A 20,675-nucleotide genomic window follows, 5' to 3' on the forward strand; every position below is an offset into this window, starting at 1 on the left:
TTTTTTTAAAAAATTATTTTTAGAAATGGTGTCTCACTAATTGCTCAGGCTGGTCTTGAACTCTTGGCCTCAAGCCATCTTCCTGCCTCAACCTCCTGAGAGCTGGGATTACAGGTGCAAGCCACCATGCCTGGCACAAAAATTATGTTTTTAACTTTTTGACAATCATGACTTGATGTGCTACTTTCATAAAATGCCTCTGCCTCTAGGATGATGTAAATATTGCTTTTGTGACATAGGGTACATGCCACATGACCTGACTTCAAGACTTGCCGCTAACCTCATTTCCATAGGCAGGAACTTTGATGTGGCCTTGGGCTGGGTGGGAACTTCTAAGGCTGAGTCAAGGGAACATTTCTGACCAGTGGTGCTATTGTTGGTGCCCTCTTACAAGAGTGGTTTTGAAAGTACTACTTTGCTTTTAAAGCTAATTAGGATCATCCTGTGTGCCCTGAAACGGTAGGTCACATTATGACTCCCAATTATATTATTATTATATTGTAAGGAGAGTGGGAAAATAGTGGAATGGAAATAAGACTAGGCTTAGGGCTCTGCTACCCAGCAGCAAGTCCATTAACACTCAGAGCCCCAGGGTCCTCATTTTGTAAAGTAGAAGCATAATAGCAACGTAATAATAATATGACTGATAAAATATCTTAATCCATAGAGGTATTTGGTACTAAATAGATAAAATTATGTGTGTGAAATAATCTTTCTTTTTTTTTTTCTTGAGATGGAGTTTCAATCTTTTCACTCAGGCTGGAGTGCAGTGGTGTGATCTCGGCTCACTGCAACCTCTGCCCCCCAGGTTCAAGCAATTCCCCTGCCTCAGCCTCCCGAGGAGCTGGGATTACAGGCACGGGCCACTACACCCGGCTAATTTTGCATTTTTAGTAGAGACAGAGACAGGCTTTCACCATGTTGGCCAGGCTGGTCTTGAACTCCTGACCTCAGGTGATCCACCCACCTTGGCCTCCCAAAGTGCTGGGATTACAAGCATGAGCCACCATGCCCGGCTGTGTGAAAAAATTTCTAAGCACTATAGAAGAATAAATTATATGTCTACTATAAGTATTGGCAAACTTTTTCTGCAAAGGGACAGATAGTGAATATTTTCAGCTTTGCAAGCCATTATGGTTTCTGTTGCAATGATTCAACTCTGCCATTGTAGTTTAAAAGCAGCCATAGACAGTACACAATGAGCACAGCTGTGTTCCAATAAAACTTTATTTACAAAAAACAGTGGGCTGTATTTGGCCTGTGGACTGTAGGATGATGATTCCCGGTCTAGTAAGAGCATGGAAGGAAATAACCTTTCTCTTGAGATTTCTTCCAAATACAGTGCTAGGGAGGACATTTAATAATTTAACCACTGTATTGATTCACAGACTAAAAAGTCCCTAGGTGGGATTAAGGAGTTGCTCGTCAGCCGAACTCTATTTTTTTTTTTTTTTTTTTGACAAAATCTTGCTGTGTCACCCTGGCTGGAGTGCAGTGGTGAGAACACTGCTCATTGCAGCCTCAACCTCCTGGGCTCAAGCAATCTTCATGCCTTAGCCTCCCATGTAGCTGAGCCCATAGATGGGAACCACCACAACCGGCTAATTTTTTTAAGTTTAATTTTTTGTAGGAATGGAGTCTCACCTTGTTGCCCAGGCTGGTCTCAAACTCCTCACCCCAACTCTTTAAAAAACACAGCTACTTCCTTGCTCTCTTCTCAGGGTCTCATCTTCCCTATGGGTGGAGCTAACCTACTCTTCAAGGAGCAGCAGCTCTTTTGTCTATCCACAAAACTGCTAAGCCACTCAACTGGGCCATATTATTAGGTGTCTGGGCTGACTAAAAGCTGTTATTTCCTAAGCTGCACTGGGGACTTGAAAGACAGAATGACAAGGAAGGGAAGGGAATCAAGGCTGCGGCTTGCATTTTAGGAGCCAGATGCTGTGCTAGGTGCTTTTCCTACATTAATGAAATGAAATTTGCAAGAATTCTGTGAGATAGGTATTAGTACACCCATTTTGTATTTTAGTACATGTGTTTAATTTTACAGTTAGCACATTCAGCTTCTCATATATGTCAGTTTCTTGAGTCCTGACATCCCAATTTCCACAGGGAGCAGAAAATTTAATTTCGTCAATTCAAAGCAACTCAGTCACTTCTGGATTTAAAAATGGTTCCTGCAGTTTCAAACTCAGTTAATGCAAGATCTTCCTTCTCCCCCTCCTTTCCCCTCCAGTAGGATGTTCTAGGTTTCTGGGGGGTTGGCATGTGTATCATCCTGCGATGACAGGGGTTCAGCTGCACACCGGCCTCTGCCTTTGCTGAGTTCTGTTGAGAGCTGTCTTTTCTGGTCCTCATGGTCCTGTTGGGTTTCCTCTCATGTTTGTGAAGATCACACACTCTTCTTGTCTCTAGCCCTGGCTTCTTTGGTATTGTGGCTTGTACTCAGTCACTTTCCTGTTCCTTGAGGGGCTCACAGGCACCTTTTGCTTATGGTTCTGTGAGACTGTCCTGAAATTCATTTGACCAGGGCGTTCCCTCAGCCATTGCTAGGTGTCAGTCCATTCGGGGTGCTGCTATAACAAAATTCTATAAACTGGGTGGCCTGTAAACAAGACATTTATTTCTCACATTTCTGGAGTCTGGGAAGTGAAGACCAAGATGCTGGCAGATTTAGTATCTGGTGAGGGCCTGCTTCCTAGTTCATAGATGGCACCTGCTTGCTGTGTCCTCACATGACACAGAGAGAGAAAGAGAGAGAGAAACAACGGGAGAGAGAGAAAGTTAGCTCTGCTCATGTCTTTTCTTGTAAGGGTGCTAATCCCATTCATAAGAGCTCCACTCCATACCTAACCACCTCCCAAAAGTTCCATCTCCTAATACCATCACACTAGGGGCCAGGATTTCCCCATATGAATTGTGGGGGGACGTGGAGACAGTCTAAAGATATCTAAGGTCTCTCTGGCCCTGGAGAGGGTCTAAGGATATCTGGGGTTTCTCTCTTATTTTCGGAATAAGTGGCATCAGTTTGCAAACCCTCCCCAGCTGTGTAAATGGTTTCGGGCATGCAGTCTTTGTTATCTTACCCCAGGAGGGCTAGCTGCTGTCTTTGTCTTGGATGACAGATTTTTTTTCTTTCTGGAACTGCCTCCTAAATGCCCTGTGATAGCCAAGTTTCCAAGGAAAATGGCCATACAGAGCTCTGTCCACTCAAGTGATGTGGCTTATGCCACCTCTAGGCTCTCCTGAGTTTTACACGGCTTTATGGTCTCATACTAACCACGTAAGGAGCTGAGACAGGGCTGGGGAGAGGGCAGAGTGGCTGCCATCAGTTATGCGATTGGAACCCGTGTGTCCGACCAATGATGACAATGTCACGCATACTCTCAAACAGCAGCTCTGCCAAGAATGGTGCATCCCTGGCTGGGACAGATACAGATAGCCTCTCACCTTCTCCTGTGGTGACAAACCCTTGGTTGTTTGTTTCATTTCTTCTAGAAACAAATATGACAAGCTTGAGATCAGATTAACAGTTTAGGATTCTGTTTGTTTCTTAATTCAGTCTGATTCCTATTTATTGGGTGCATTTCATGTGTAAGGCATTGTGCCAGGTGGCAATAAAAATGTAAAATAGTTCTTTTCTGCAGTTGGGGGATGAGAAGGGAAAAAAGTAAGAAAAGAAAGACCTAGCTACGGCCTCAAGAGGTGTCTATTGCCTAGTGAGGGATGGGGTAGACAAATACTCTGGGAACTCAAAAATCCCCGCAAGAGGGTCAGTGCCTTCAGAAAGGAACAAAGGATGCATGAGAGGGTTTAAAAAGTTGTTCTGGTTGGTGTCTTCATGGAGGATGTAGCATTCAGGCAGAATTTGTAAGGAGGGCCAGATTTCATTGGGTGGAGGTGTGGATGAGGGGTATTCCACCTGGGGAAGCCAATCAGGAATATAGAAATTCCGGACTTCTTGGCCCTCGACAGACCCCAGACCACCTGTAATTTCCTTTCACATTCCCAAGGCCAACTCTTCTCCATTTTCCCAGAAAAGAAAGAGAAAGAAAGAAGAAAAAGAAAGAAAGGAAGAAAGAAAGGAAGGAAGGAAGGAAGGAAAGAAGGAAGGAAGGAAGGAAGGAAGGAAGGAAGGAAGGAAGGAAGGAAGGAAGGAAGGAAGGAAGGAAGGAAGGAGGCAAGCAAGCAGGATTGAAACCTGGGCCTGTTTGGCTTCAAAGCCCATGCTCCATTCATTCAACACTAATTAAAGCAGAGGACTCTGAGAGGCTCAGTGACTCTAGAATCTAGGGTGTTTTCTCCAAATTAGATCTCTTTGACATCCATAGCGTTGGAGGCCAAAATCACTCTTTGCTCACTGACAAGGAAGGGATTGGTCTAGTGCATTTATCTAAAGTGTACAAATCAGGATTCCTACACCTCCTTGGTTCTTTTACAAAGAGAGGGTATTCTTGGTGGCTCATCTGTTTCCTGTGGCCAAGAACAACAGAATACAATGCACAAAGCCCAGGCAGTCGATAAGATTAGCGTTAAAACACAGAAGACAACATGACAGAGAGGAAACCAGAAGACCATGGATTCAAATCCCAGCTTGTGGGAAAACTATTTAACCAGCCTGATCTTCAGTTTCCCTGGATAGGAGCTGGAGATAATACAGGTCAAGTTCCTAACCACAGTAGGTGTTATAATAGCTATTCCAGAGCCAGCACTTCATACTCATTTATGTCATGCCTGATCCAGCTCCTTTGCTCCATGGCGTAGAAAGTGATTTTAAGAATCTTACAACTCCCTGCAGTTTCCAGGCATGATTTAGTGGGATACAGGCACTGAGTGATGATTAAAGAATATAGCAAACTCTGGCACAAAATGTTAGAAGACCAGCCAATGGACAATTCTCCATCCCTGGCCCAGAGGACTAAATGGAGACCCCTTGGTTAAGCCCATTTAATTACCTGTCTGGATGAACTGTCAGAAGGAGCCCAAGCCCTGGCAGCTGACCCCTTCCCCAAGTTGCACAGTGATCCTTGCTTTGCAAACTCAAGGCTAATAAGTCCTTGGAGGAGGCTGGAGTACAATCCCATCTATGAAGGCAGGGCTGGCTGGAGATGGTTATTCATATACTCATTCACTGAAAAAAATGTGAAAACCACTCAAAACCTCTGAGAAATTAAAGTTGGTTTTCATAAGGCTGCTTCCCCCTGGCCTTCTGCTCATCTGGTATAACCTGTGCATACTACATACTTATTTGAACAGCGGTATGTAGGAGAGGAAGGATGCAAGAGTGGAATAAAATGTTGTCAACATCTGCCTTGTGACTTAGAAAATAAATGTGATGCCATGCCATTAAGGGATCCTTCCGAGAAAAATGAAGTTATTGCACAAAGAAACAGATTCTTAGAAAGACTGAAAAATTTGCTTGCACTTCTAAAACTGCTGAATATGACGAAGAAATGAGATGCGCCATCACATTGCCATTCAGGACAGGTTCTAAAATGTTTCCCTGACTCAGGGCCAGATTTTGGTAGAGAATGAAGAGAATGAGTCTGGTTTACCATGTGATTCTTTTACTCAATCTTCCATTCACATACACACACACACCAACTATTAGCAACATCATGAATTCCTTCACTTCTCCTGCTTAGTTCCTTCCTTCCTTCCTTCCTTCCTTCCTTCCTTCCTTCCTTCTTTCCTTCCTTCCTTCCTTCCTTCCTACCTTCCTCCCTCCCTCCCTTCCTCCCTTCCCTCCTTCCCTCCCTCTCTCCGTCTGTCCCTCCCTCCCTCCCTTCTTTCTGTCCGTCCTTTCTTTCTTATTTTTGAGATGGAGTATCACTTTGTCACCCAGGCTGGAGTGCAGTGGTGTGATCTTGGCTCACTGCAACCTCCGCCTCCTGGGTTCAAGCAGTTTTGTTCCTCAGCCTTCCAAGGAGCTGGGATTACAGGTGCCTGTCATCATGCCCAGCTAATTTTTTTTTTTTTTTTCAGTAGAGACAGGGTTTCACCATGTTGGCCAGGCTGGTCTCGAACTCCTGGCTTCAGGTGATCCACCTGCCTCGGCTTCCCAAAGTGCTGGGATTATCAATGTGAGCCACCACGCCTGGCTTTTAACTTTTTTTTTGAAAAGGTCTCGCTGTCACCCAGACTGGAGCACAGTGGCACAATCTCAGCTCACTGCAGCCTTGACCTCCCAGGCTCAAGTGATTCTCCCACCTCAGCCTCCTCAGTAGCTGGGACTACAGGCAAGCACCACCACGCCCAGCTAATTTTTGTAGTTTTTGTAGAGATAGGGTTTCACCATGACGGCCAGGCTGGCCTCGAATTCTTGGGCCTGAGCCATCCTCCTGCCTTGGCCTCCCAAAGTGCTGGGATTATAGGCATAAACCACCATGCTGGCCTCTCTTAATCCAGTAAGTTTTAGGCTTTTCAGCTAACCTGTAGATTATCTAACGCAGTGAAGGAGGTTTGTCTTTTATTACCCAGAGCACTTGGTGCAGGAGGCAGCTCTACCTCCAGGCGGGGTTTGTTGGGAAAGGATTCAGATGAGAAGTGATGCTTGAGCTGAGTCTTAAAGGAGGTGTTTTCCAGGTAAAGGAGGCAGGGAAAGAAAACCCAGGGGGAGTATGGAGGTGAGAAAGAGGCTAGTGGAAGGTGCAGGTGCATGGTCTGGCTGTGCTAGTGCCAGGGCGTGGGTGATGGTTCCCAGCTGGAAAGAAGGCTAGACTTGGAGCTGGGAACCAGGTACCAAGTGCCCTATGGCCCCTGCAGGTATGTCCTGCGGCCAACCAGGATCGTTTGGAAGATTTTAAGCCGAGGGTGAGGGGTAGGATGAACTCAGATTTGGGGACCTCAGTGGGGAACCTGATCAGATTTGCTTTTTGGAAAGTGACTGTGACAGAAACGTAAGCCATGGGTAAGTCTTCAACCTGAGCCTCAGTTTCCTCATTTCCCCAGAAGGAGCAATAGATGTGCATGAAGACTGGAAGAGATGATGTATGTGAAAAGTGGTATATGTCAACTATTATATGACTTTGAGTCATGATTCGGGTAACATGCTTACTGTCTCAAGAAGAGATCAGTTTTGTCATCTGGGGCAAAACACACATGCTTGGTATTGTTTCTTGATTTATACAGTTGTCTGTTTCCTTAAACTTTTTTTTTTTTTTTTTAATGGGAGCAGCTATTACTACTTTTTGTCTGTTTCAGCTTAAACTCTGTTATAAATTGGAAGGACCGAGTTGTTGAACATGGATTGTAGAAAAGGAAAAGAAAGTTTTTATTTTTTGCCTTGCTGTGCATTCATTCTTTCAAAAGCCATTTAGAGTAAGAAACATTTTCTATGTTCTCACAGTAAGTAGCAAGTCAGGTGCCTGAAGACCCCATCATATTTTACTAAAACTCTCCACTCCAAAAGAGCATCAGTTCTGTGTAGGTGAATAGAAATCTGGTGTGTAGGCTGGGCACGGTGACTCACGCCTATAATCCCAGCACTTTGGGAGGCCGAGGCAGGTGGATCACCTGAGGTCAGGAGTTTGAGACCAGTCTGGTCAAAATGGCGAAACCCTGTCTCTACTAAAAATACAAAAATTAGCTGGGCATGGTGGCACACACCTGTAGTCCCAGCTACTCCAGAAGCTGAGGTGGGAGAGTCCCTTGAACCTGGGAGGTAGAGATTGCAGTGAGCCGAGATCGCGCCACTGCACTCCAGCCTGGGTGACAGAGTGAGACTATCTTAAAAACAAAAACAAACAAAAAACAAACCTGGTATGTAAATAGCCAAATATAGAGACATACAGGAGGCATCTTATAATGTGTGATTATTCATCTGATTTTATTCAGTGTGCTATTAAGAAGGACCCTTGCTTCTAAAGAAAATTAGAACATTTTCAAAGCTTGCGTCTGAATCCTGTCTACTCAGTGATGGAGTGACTCAGGAAACCACATCACCTCCCCAAGCCCCAGTCCCTGTGAAATGGGGAGTGTAGTAAGACCTACTTCCCAGGGCTGTTGGGAGGATCAGGTGAGACAATCTGATTGAAGCACTTCGACCAGTGCCTGATAAATAACATGCATTCGATAAGTTATTATTAGGCCTGGGATAGGAATAACTTCAGCTGCGAAAGCTAACACTAGTCTACCCTGATGATGGCATTAGATACTTATTTTCAAGTTTCTTCTGAAGACAAATTTTAATTGATACTTGAAAAACAGGAAGAGCATGAAAAAGAGGACTCAGGGTAGTCTCTAAAGGCTGTTGAGCCTGAAGAGGTACTGGAATGCGGTGCCTGCCTTGTGTTGCAGGCTTCAGCAGTTTAGGCCCAGATGACCGTGGGTCCCACCTGCCTGACAGCAGGGCACACAGGTGCTGAGCAGTTGGCCACTACTGGGCTGTGAAAACAGCATGAATGGGGAATGGGGATTGTGGGCAAAGTAATACAGTCCATGTGTTTGCAGGTGGGAAAGTCAAACTCTGTCTTTATTCTTTTACCATTTTATTTGGGATAGGTAGCAGCACCACCTGGGAAGACCCTTGGGAAGGAGGAGAAGGAATCTGTTGGATGGAAATCTTACCTTTGAGCATCAGTTATATTTAATGCCTAGTTTAAGCCCTTTTCATATTAGACTTTCCAACAGCAAGTCAAGGAAAGTCAAGGACTGGAAGGAAGATGGGCTCAGAGGAAAGGTTCTTTTTTTTTTGGAGATGGATTCTCGCTCTGTCACCCAGGCTGGAGTGCAGTGGCGTGATCTTGGCTCACTGCAATCTCTGCCTCCTGGGGTCAAGCGATTCTCCTGCCTCAGCCTCCCCAGTGGCTGGGATTACAGGCATGTGCCACTATGCCTGGCTAATTTTCATATTTTTAGTAGAGATGGGGTTTTGCCATGTTGGCCAGACATGCCATGAGGTCAGGCTGGTCTCGAACTCCTGACCTCAAGTGATTCGCCTGCCTCGGCCTCCCAAAGTCCTGGGATTACAGGTGTGAGCTACCGTGCCAGGCTGGAAAAGTTCTTTTAAGAGTTCCACAAAGTGGCCAAAAGTTTGTTCTTGCATTTCATCATGCATATGCCTTGGAGTTATGTTTTTGGAAACGTCTTAAGAAAACAAACTTTCCAGGTAATATGTAGCTGGTTCCCATCTTTCTAGCATCTCTGTCTTTGACTGATGTGACGCCATACGTTCCTGACAGTTAACGTCGGCTCTGGTAGTGGTCTGATGCCAAGTACAGTCATAGCTCAGCCATGAAATAGGGCCTTCTAGATAGGCCAGATTCAGTGCCCTTCCCAACAGATGCCTCTCCATCCCCCACACCTCCTGACTCCACCAAAATGAAGTGGAAGCATGTCTTGAGTTGCCCACTTCTTCTGCATCTGATCAGGCACATGTCAAGAATGTTGGCTGGTGATGGGCTCAAGGCACAGCCCACTTCACTGAGTCGTGCATGCGTGCAGGCTTGATTGACACTGGCAAAATCTGTAAGGATATTTCTAGACATTCCAAGTGATTGACTCCTCTGAGGAAATGAAACATTAAAAATATATATATATACATATATATTTAATTTTTTTTTTAAACCACAATTGAAAAAATTCTTTGCCACTGAGTAGAATTAAATCTGACAGGAAACCCTAGGAGTTTTTATTAGTACCATTATTGTTTTCTTTGGCTCCATGTATTATGTCAGTAAAATGACAAAAAAAAAAAAAAAAGGAAAAAAATTGTAAAAGGCAAATATTTTGTACAAAAATACAAAGTTTTAAAAGCTCTTTAAGTATATTTCATATTATTACTAAGAGTTGGCCTATATATCTGTATGTCTGCATATTTTTCCTACACTTGGGATTTTTAGAAACGTATGGTACTGTTTACACAGTATATGCTTAAGTTCTTCCTATAACTCAACAATCAATGATAGCCTTTTTCTGATTGTAGTGTTCCATACTTCGGAAGATATAATTTGAATAATTGCATGATTACTGATGGAGGAAAATCTATGTGATTCAGTCCATGTGCACAATGGAATTCAGCATATCACCCTGGGGAACATTTTAGTTCCCAAGTCTTTGGGTAATGATGGATGGTAAAAACTAGCTGTCAATTTTTTTTCAGTAATTGGTTTTCAGTGCTTTTTTTTTTTCAATCTGATAAGAAGGTGACGCAATTAGAAAGGAGTGTCCTTTGCCTTTGAGAGCTGAAAATTTGCTCATGTGATTCCATCACAGTCCATTATAATGCAGATGACAGTACTAAAAGAGAGAAATAAGAATGGGCATTAGTTTTTCTGAAATAATAAAGTTAAAGTGCAATTCAAAAAAAAGAAACGTGTATTTTTATAGAACAGTGTCTAAAATACATCATTCAACAATGCTTATATTTTCAAAGAAACATCTAGAAGATCTTATTCAGATGAAAAGCTAAGTTCCATTTTGAAAGAGCCTATTCTGGGGAAGCCTGGTCCCTACTCAAATCCCAAATGGCCAAACAAAGCATACAAAAGACAAATCTGAGTTACTTGTCACCATCAATTATAATCTCTTGTTTAGATATCTGTGTTTTTCCCCCTCAACTGACCCAGCTGTGAGTTCCTATGTGTCTTAAGGTCCCTAGCACTTGGACCAATGCCTGACACATCAAAGGTGCTCAATAATTGTCTGCTGAATGGCAATATGGATAATTTATGCCCCAGTTACTTCCAAAAATAGTTTGACCAAAATATATTTGAGGGTTTTGTTTACTGCCAACTTTTTAAATGAACAGCTTTATTGAAATACAATTCACAAATTGTATAATTCACCCATTTAAAGTATATAATTCAGTGGCCTTTGGTATATTCACAAAGTTATGCAATTTAGAACCAATCTAGTCTAATTTTAGAACATTTCCATCACCCCAAAAAGAAACCCCATACCCATTTGCCTTCATTCCCCATTTCCCCCATCCCCTATCACAAACTTTTAATCTCATTCTGGTGAAGAAAACGAAGATGCCGCATGCCAAAGAGGGTCGTGTGTTAAATGAAGCTGTAGGTACACAGCCTTTGAAGTCAAGAAAATCTCCACAAGCTACTTTGGCTTATGAGCTTATAAGCAGCACAGACGATCTCTCTCTATTATGGATCACAGGATCTGGCCTATAGTAGATGCTCAGTAGATACTCATGGAACTGAATGCGTAGCCACCTGGATTAGCTGTGTATGAATGTCTATGAAAAAGGACTAATATTGGTGCCCTTCCTCCCTCCCTCCCTCCCTTCCTTCCTTCCTTCCTTCCTTCCTTCCTCCCTCCCTCCCTCTTTTCCTTCCTTCCTTCCTTCCTTCCTTCTTCTTTCTTCCTTTCTTCCTTTCTTCCTTTTCTTCCTCTCTTCCTCTCTTTCTCTCTCTCTCTCTCTCTTTCTCTCTCTCTCTCTTTCTCTCTTTCTTTCTTAGACAGAGTTTCACTCTTGTTACCCAGGCTGGAGTGCAATGGTGCGATCTCGCCTCACTGCAACCTCTGCCTCCTGGGCTCAAGCAATTCTCCTGCCTCAGCCTCTTGAGTAGCTGGGATTACAGGCACATGCCACCACGCCCAGCTAATTTTGTATTTTTAGTAGAGATGGGGTTTCTCCATGTTGGTCAGGCTGGTCTCGAACTCCCCACCTCAGGAGATCCGCCTGCCTCGGCCTCCCAAAGTGCTGGGATTACAGGCATGAGCCACTGTGCCCGGCCGGTGCTATATCTTAAAGAACAATTAACTCACAATATAAGATACTTATCTGGGTCAGTTAGTTTAGCATTCGTTGAGTATTTCCTACATGTGAGGCACACTTATTATTTAAATCTTCACAACAACCTCGTGAAGAAGATGCTATTACTATTCCCCTGAGGTTAACCACCTGCCCAGTTAATAAATAGCAGAACCAGGACTGAAACCTAATTGCAGAGCCTGCATTCAGGGCCCTTGTACTCACCACCCCTCACCCTTTCATAGGACGTAAGCTGGCAGCTCCCTCTTAAATCCCATCTACGGCTCACCTGTCTCTCTGTCTTTTTCGCAAATGAAGTTATTGACGTCTTCACATTGGAAATCGTTCCACTGCCCAGCATAAATCAACCCAGCACAGTCTTCTCCTGGCCCATGGCCATGACCCCAGTTATCCGGCTGTCCAGCTTTCCAATTTCTTTTAGCAAAACAGAAATTGAATGTTATTTGCACAGTAATGCACAGCTTTTCTTTACTCAAGAGCAGCAGAGAAATATAAAAAAACAAAACTGAAGCATGTCATTTATGCTGGAATGAAAATGCAGTTTAAGAAGCAGTACGTGCTCTTATTTAGAGTAAGGAGGAGCTGTTTTGCAGAGTAATGCGTAATGCGGCATCTCCCTGCAGGCCTGTGATCTTTGCTACCATGAACCAAACTCACTATGCTGGTTCATCACAATGCGGAGGGAGTGGATCTTGCTTTGGGACAGTTAGATGAATGATTTTCTAATGTGTACTGGAATGCTCACTTCTGGGCATGAGTGCATATATGTGTGTGAATATCTATTCATTATGAGGACATGATACACACACACACACACACACACACACACACACACACACACGGTCCTGTGAGAACCCAGAGGGACCTTGTACATTTCAATATCTTGCCTCTAACAAGTCCAAGAGCCAGGAAGAGAAAGTGAAAGACTTTTGAAATACATTTACAAGAACCTACAATTACAAATAACTGGTTATGATTATCTGGCTGAGTTGTAGAAGGTTGATTGCTTTAGAAAGAAATAGTAATTTAATCTTACTGAAAATGACTCCTATATTTCACTGCCTTTTTTGAGAGAGAGATTCTTAAAAACAAGTTTTCTTTAGGACGAGTTCACATGGGGCTTTTAACTTGGATGCTGCGGCTCGGAACAGCACTTTGCCACAGATAACAGTCCTTGATTCTGTTTCCATGAATCAATCAGGTGTGCTTCCAGACCTACTCTCTGAAGGCTCAATCTTGTCTAAGCAGCAGATTCATTCACAGAAGCTTGCGGCTGCTGCCTGAGAGGACAAGCCAGCCTCACGTGGAGGGTCTGGAAGAACATCTGCAGCAGAGGGTGCTTCCCATAAACAATGACTCATTACCGCACTGGCCACAGAGTGTCCTCAGGTCACCCGAGAAGACAGCCTGTATGGCCCTGCATCTCTGGACAATAAGACCCACAAAACCAGAGGGCAGCGTGAAAGGACAGTTGAAGTCCATAGTCAAAGGATGGGGACAGGGTAGAACTGACTCCCACTCACCAAATGTGTATTTTGGGATTTAAAAAAAATGAATATGAAGGCCAGGCGTGGTGGCTTATGCCTGTAATCCCAGCACTTTGGGAGGTTGAGGCAGGTGGATCTCCTGAGGTCAGGAGTTCGAGACCAGCCTGGCCAACATGCTGAAAACCCGTCTCTACTAAAAATACAAAAATCAGCTGGGCATGGTGGTGGGCACCTGTAGGCCCAGCTACTTGGGAGGCTGAGGGCAGGAGAATCGCTTGAATCCAGGAGGTGGAGGTTTACAGTGAGCCAAGATCATGCCACTGCACTCCAGCCTGGGTGACAGAGGGAGGCTCCATCTAAAAAAAATATAGATATTAATCGAGTGGCCTCAATTAAATAAACCTAGTGATGAAAGAGAATTCAGAGGAAACCATCGATTGGTGAGAGTAAAAATGGGATGCTACTTAGAAGGAAGAGTTAGAAAATAGTCTCACTCACTCACTCACTCACTCATACCAGGCATCCATAGCCCTCCTGCTACAAGCCAGGTATCATCTGGGTGATGGCAACATAGCAGTGCAGAGAAGAGACAAAATCCCAACTCTCAGAGCTTACATAACAGACGAGTCACAATGAGTTCAACATTTTAGCCTGTGACAATCTCAGCCCGACACCAGATAGAGATGAAGTTGGAAGGAAAAGTAGTTTACTTTCACATTTGCTTTTTTTGTGTAACTCTTTCCACCTTGTGAGATTCTTCTGGCGATGTCAGCAATGCCTGAGCAGTTTGATCTTGTGGATGTACATATGTACATTTTATTCATTTCTGCCAGTAATATGAGGGGGTTTGATTCCACTTTTGTTTATAAAATTTGAGATCTATGACTCCTGAATGTATAATGATAGGATATTTGATATTCTTGATTTCTCAGTTAATTGGGAAATTGTATAACTACGACTTCTTTGGGCTTAGAAGTCCTGCTTAATATTTTCCCTTTGCGTTTCCTTTTAAGTCATTTTAAGTTAAATAAATAAAAAGGATGTAACAACCAGGCAGAGAAATAACTGAGTGATAAGAAAGGAGATAATCTTTATCATCTTTCTCCATCTGATTTTCCAGGTCACTGGAATTCTTTACATACAGTGCTCAAGGCTTTCCTTAGGACTAAAAGCAGAATGCAGTTCTATGAGCAGAGGTGACTGCAGTAGGCCAGAATGGGTGGAAAGTGGGTAGCCTGAAGGCAGGCTGCAGGGACAATTTATTCTGTGGACTGACCACCCAGAGTCTCAAAGCATCTCTTCAGCAAAGCTAAAATCACATGGAGAGATTTGCGGGAAAACCCCTCAGTCTGCGTGTTTATAATAAAATAGCACATAACATGTCAAATAAGCATAATGTATATATTTTGGAGAAGAATGTCAGCTTAAACAGTGCCTTAACCTCATTCACAGGTAGATTCTGGCAAGATGAATGGCTGAAGTCTGGGGCTCAAAGCCCCGAATTCTACATTATCATACACATGTCACAGAAGTGAGTGGTAGCAGCACATACATGTACTTGGACATCATACTCTGAGTACACCAGGAATCTTGGAAATGCTTGGACTGACTGCTCTAGTGAGCTGGAAACACACACACACACATCAAGTATATATATCTAAATATAAGATATTTAGAATAGGATTTAGAGGCTGGGCACAGTGGCTCACACCTGTAATCCCAGCACTTTGGGAGGCTGAGGTGGGTGGATCACCTAAAGTCAGGAGTTCAAGACCAGCCTGGCCAACATGGCGAAACCCCATCTCTACTAAAAAAATACAAACATTAGCCAGGCCTGGTGGCAGGCGCCTGGAGTCCCAGCTACTGGGGAGGCTGAGGCATGAGAATCACTTGAACCCAGGAGGTGAAGGTTGTAGTGAGCCAAGATCACACCACTGCCCTCCAGCCTAGGCGACAGAGCGAGTCTCCATTTCAAAAAAAAAAAAAATAGGATTTAGAATATAGGGCCGTAGAATGAAAGAGCCTGGAAGAGAACCTTTAGCATCCTCTAATTCAGCCTAGCGCAGTGGCTCACACTGTAATCCCAGCACTTCAGGAGGCTAAGGCAGGAGGATCGCTTGAGGCCGGGAGTTCGAGACTAGCCTGGGTAACACAGTGAGAACCCCCCATCTCTATAAAACATTTAAAATAAATTAGGCAGGTATGGCAGCTGATGCCAGAAGTCCCAGCTACTCAGGAGACTAAAATAGGAGGATCACTTGAGCCTGGGAGCTTGAGGCTGCAGTGAGCCATGATTGTGCCACCGCACTCCAGCCTAGGCAACAGAACTAGACCATCTTAAAAAATAAAAAATAAAACACAAAAAACTAAAAGCACAATGTATGATATTATATGAAGCAGTCTGCATAGACAGAAAGGCAGCACATTTTATCTTTGTGATGTGAAGATGAAAGCTGTGACTTGTAATTGTGATAGCACACTCCCACCAAATGATGTCCTGTGGACAGAGGAACAGAAGAGCTTCTAGTGTGTTTGGGAGATTCTCAGGAAGACTGTCACATCTCTGGTGATCCAAGGTAGGCAACTGCAAGCAGGGTAGGCAAAAAAGCTCCCTTAGCATTCTGCTCTGAGCAGGTGGGCAGTACCCAGGTCCCATATGTGTTCGGGTCCCACAGGTCTAGCAGCAGCCTTCATTAACAATGACAGTGTGCACAGTGACATGCTTATACCTACATTCATTACACCAAGAGTAAAAGGATCAGCCCTTTTTTTTTTTTTTTCTTTTGAGACAGAGTCTTGTTCTGTCTTGGAAAAAAAAAGAAAGAAAAAAGAAAAAAAGCCAAGGCCAGAATGCAGAGGTGTGATCACAGCTCACTGCAGCCTCAACCTCCCAAGCTCAAGTGATCCTCTCACCTCAGCCTCCTGAATACCTGGGACCACAGATGTACACCAGCACACCCAGCTAATTTTTAAGTTTTTTGTAGAGATGGGGTCTTGCTATGTTGCTCAGGCTGGTCTCGAACTCCTGGGCTCAAGCAATCCTCCTGCCTTGGCCTCCCAAAGGAAAAGATCAACTTTGACATGTTCCTGTTTTATAGATCCTTTCTACTGTTGGTCTTTCTATTTCACTGCTTTCCAGTCTTTATTATTTCCTTCCTTTGACTTACTTAGGGATTAATTTGTTCTTCTTTCTCTACCCTGGTAAAGTGGAAGCTTAGATAATTGATTTTCAACCTTTAAACAATGCTTCTAATATATGTATTTTAAAGCTATAACTATACCTTTCTAAATACTATTTTAGCTGCACTCCACATATTTTGATATGTTTTCATCTTCTTTGAAACATTTTCAGATTTCCTTTGTGATTTTTTTTCTTTGACCCATGGGTTATTAAGAAATGTGTGATTTAAAATAATTGGGATTTCACAGATATTTTTCTATCTATGTCTAATTTAATTATTGTGGTCAGAAAACATACTCTATATAGTTCTAGGTTGTTTTTTTTTTTTTTGAGATGGAGTCTCCTGTCTCACCCAGGCTGGAGTGCAGTGGTGTGATCTCAGCTCACTGCAACCTCTACCTCCCGGGTTCAAGCAATTCTCCTGCCTCAGCCTCCTGAGTAGCTGGGATTACAGGTACCTGCCACCACACCTGGCTAATGTTTTGTACTTTTAGCAGAGATGGGATTTCACCATGTTGGCCTCACTGGTCTCGAACTCTTGGCCTCAGGTGATCCACCTGCCTCGGCTTCCCAAAGTACTGGAATTACAGGCGTGCGCCACCGTGCCTGGCCTTATAGTTCTAGTTCTTTTAAATTTATTGAGACTTATTTTATGGCCCAGAATATAGTTCATCTTGGTGAATGTACCACACGCACCTGAAAAGAATATGTATTTGCAGATGTTGGGTGAAATGTCCCACAAATATCAAATAAGTCAAGTTAGTTGATTGTGTCTATTATATCCCTATCAATTTGTCCATCAGTAACTGAGAGGGGAATGTTGAAATCTCCTTTGAAAGCCTGTTCTTTGCTGTATCCACAGTTAGGGTTGCTATGTTCTATTGACTGTGACATGGCCCTGGAAACCTGCCTTTTTAAAACATGATCCCAATGACGACTGCTCACTCACACTGCTGCCCCCACACTCCAGAAAAGATCCTGCAGGCCAGGACAGAGGCTGGCTCATGGCAGACACTTCAAGGTAATTCATCAGATGTTATCATGAGACTATGGGCCAATGGACTCTAATCTCCAGTCACGGACTGGGTGTTGACCAAGAATGAAGTTTTCACAGGCCCTGGTGAAAGGAGAAGAATAAGGACGGTGTGGTGTGTGTGTGTGAATGTAAGATGGCCAGCTGTCTCTTCCTGGAAATAATTACAGGTTTACTATTTTCTTTAATGTTGAGATTTGCCGATTGGTGCTTTTTTAAAGCCTTGTCCTTAATCGGCAAATAAAATCCTGCTGATCTGTGTCGGACCTGCCAATCTTTGTTTTGAAATTGTATTGGTGTGTGGATCCAAAGCCCCTGGGGACCCATCCTTGGAACTGTCTTGGGCCATTGCAGATGGCATCTCACGCCACCCTTTCCCCTCAGCTGGTCCTGTCCTGCTGCAGTGCAGAAGGAGCCGTAAGATTCAGCAAGTCAGCTTGAGTGTTTCATAGGAAATAGGCCTGAGCTCAATCTGTGTGTCCCCTAAGCCTCTGGCTTCTGTTCCATGTCACTGTTGCTGTCCATTCCAGCACTCTCTTTCACAACCAGGTCTCAGCATGAAAAACGAGGTGAGGCCGAGACGCAGAGGATAGAGCCTTTTACCCCTCGTCTATTTTCTCTTTAACAGTAACCACGAAACCCACGAACTGTTTTAAAAGGATGGTACGTGTGCTGGGAGAAAAGAGTAAGGGGAAAGCAGTGGTACTTAATTCTTCTTAGCCTGGGCAAGGGATGGAATGGTGCCAGGCCCATCGACTTCTATTTTTTGGAAGAGTTTAAGAAGGACTGATGCTTTTTGAATATTTGGTAGAATTTGGCTGTGAAGCCATCTGGTCCTGGGCTTATTTTTTTTGGGAGGTTTCTGATTGCTACTTCAATCTCCTTATTTGTTATTAGGCTGGCCAGGCTATTTCTTCCTTTTTTTTTTTTCCTTGTTTTTCTTTAAGAGATGGGGGTCTTGCTCTGTTGTTCAGGCTGGTCTTGAACTCCTGGCCTCAAATGATACTCCCACCTCAGCCTGTGCTTTCTATTTCTTCTAGATCTGGTCTTGGTAGGCTATAGGTTTCTAGGAATTTATCTATTCTTCTAGGTTATCCAATTTTTTGGTGAATAATTGTTCATAATAGTCTCTTGCAATGATCTGTTCCAGAAATCACTGCTGGTGGCAGGGGTAAGGGAGGTGGATGGGCCAATGCTTCGAGGCCACAGATGCAAAGACGAGGCGAGTAAAAGTCAGTCTGATGGCTGGGTGTGGTGACTCGCGCCTGTAATCCCAGCACTTTGGGAGGCTGAGGTGGGGGGATCACCTGAGGTCAGGAGTTCAAGACCAGCCTGACCAACATGGTGAAACCCCATCTCTACTAAAAATACAAAAAAGTTAGCCGAGCGTGGTGGGGGGTGCGTGTAATCCCAGTTACTGAGAGGCTGAGACAGGAGAATCACTTGAACCTGGGAGGCGGAGGTTGCAGTGAGCCGAGATCTCACCACTGCCCTCCAGCCTGGCGACAGAGCAAGACTCCATCTCCAAAAAAAAAGTGGGTCCGACTAGGAGGAGACGTATTTGGGGCAGTTTATACTTGTGGGAGACCCCTGAGAGCCTAAAGCCCAGTCCCCATTCCCAGGCCATGCAGAGAACGTTTTTCTTGTGTTCTTCACAAACCTGTTGTGGGACTTGAGTAAGACACTGTGTGGACATCCCAATCAGGATACTGTAAAATATATACGTGCTATGTAGTATTTATCAGCAACTGCTAACTAATATGATAATAATTATGATGATAATAGTAATAATAGACCAATACCAGCAGGTACTATTCCTCGAGCACTTCCTACGTGCCAAGCCCTGTACTAAAGGCTTTACATACAGATATCACATTTGATTTTCGATTTTCACAATACTGACATAGGTACTTTTGTAAAATTCTTCTTCTTTTTTTTTTTTTTTTTTTTTTTTTTTTGAGACGGAGTCTCGCTCTGTCACCCAGGCTGGAGTGCAGTGGCCGGATCTCAGCTCACTGCAAGCTCCGTCTCCCGGGTTTACGCCATTCTCCTGCCTCAGCCTCCCGAGTAGCTGGGACTACAGGCGCCCGCCACATCGCCCGGCTAGTTTTTTGTATTTTTTTAGTAGAGACGGGGTTTCACCGGGTTAGCCAGGATGGTCTCGATCTCCTGACCTCGTGATCCACCCGTCTCGGCCTCCCAAAGTGCTGGGATTACAGGCTTCAGCCACCGCGCCCGGCCGTAAAATTCTTCTTCTAAATGGGGACATGGAGGTTTTGTGGGGCTGAGGAACTCGCATGAGGCTCTGCAGTTTTGAGAGTTGCTGGTTCAAGGCGCGGAACCCCGATCTTGCTGATGCTGGAGCATGCACTCCCTCCCTTGACTGCACTGGCTTGCTTTCTAGTGTGTGCAATGTTTATTATTATATGTCAAATTAAATTAGCCTTTGGTTATTGAGACCTCATAACATGCCTGCCTAACTTATTCTTGCTTTTAAAATTTGATCCTGGGGATTTTTATGTGCCTGTGTATTCCTTTGGGTGGAAAACGAGAAGCACAGCCTGTGTGGTGGCTGGGGTGCAGAGCTGAGGATTTGGGAGGCTCCAAAATGGCTGTGGTTGGGGACTGGGTGCCCAGTGAGGTGTCTGGTGACGTCATTCTTCTCAGGTCCTGGGTACCAAGCCGGTGCGCTCCATCCAAATCATATCATTCTTGCTGGACCCCAGGGAAGAGGAGAAAAATGTGACATTGGGAGAGCTGGCACAGACAGTAATGTTCCAGCCCAATCCATTCCATATGGGCCAATCCAGTTTTTTTCTTGAGGAAAGGCTTAAGATTGAATTTCTTAGTGAGTCTAACCCAGACCTTTGTGCATTTATGGCAGTGAAAAAAGTGGAGAAGATCATTTTTTTTCCAGCTTCTCCCAACTCTCTTAAAAAAAAAAAAAAAAAAAAAAAAAAGACCCTGGCACTCTTGGCTGTCAAAAAAGCAGAATTTGTCTTTCTAAGAAAATAGTCTCTGTCTCCTATCCCCAGCTCCAAGCTTCTGCAGCTACTGTTTCAGACGGTGATTCCTGCAACTGTTTTGGGTCTCCTAAAGTGTGTCCCTGAGGTGTTGGGCACTCTCCTTGGCTCATCAGGCAAATTCTCAAGTGCCAGGGGATGCCAGGGGGCACCCCTTCCTCTCCCCAGGACAGCGCAGAGAAGCAGACGGGTCTCTGACAGGCCCGCAGCAGACATC

General features: G+C 44.1%; 1 protein-coding gene across 2 annotated transcripts in view; it reads right to left on the minus strand.

Annotated features, from left to right (window-relative positions):
- Positions 1 to 8,167: 8,167 nt before the first annotated feature.
- Positions 8,168 to 20,675, minus strand: part of COLEC12 (collectin subfamily member 12) — a 185,163-nt gene continuing 172,655 nt past the window's right edge. For both annotated transcript variants that reach the window (XM_007974490.3, XM_007974491.3), the window contains 2 exons: positions 12,003 to 12,148; positions 8,168 to 10,239 (listed from right to left, as the gene is read on the minus strand). In XM_007974490.3, coding sequence (XP_007972681.1) covers positions 10,220 to 10,239; positions 12,003 to 12,148 — 166 coding nt within the window. In that variant the 3' untranslated portion in view covers positions 8,168 to 10,219. The remainder of the gene's footprint in view (positions 10,240 to 12,002; positions 12,149 to 20,675) is intronic.

This window comes from Chlorocebus sabaeus, chromosome 18 (genome assembly GCF_047675955.1).
Source record: "Chlorocebus sabaeus isolate Y175 chromosome 18, mChlSab1.0.hap1, whole genome shotgun sequence".
NCBI lineage: Eukaryota > Metazoa > Chordata > Mammalia > Primates > Cercopithecidae > Chlorocebus > Chlorocebus sabaeus.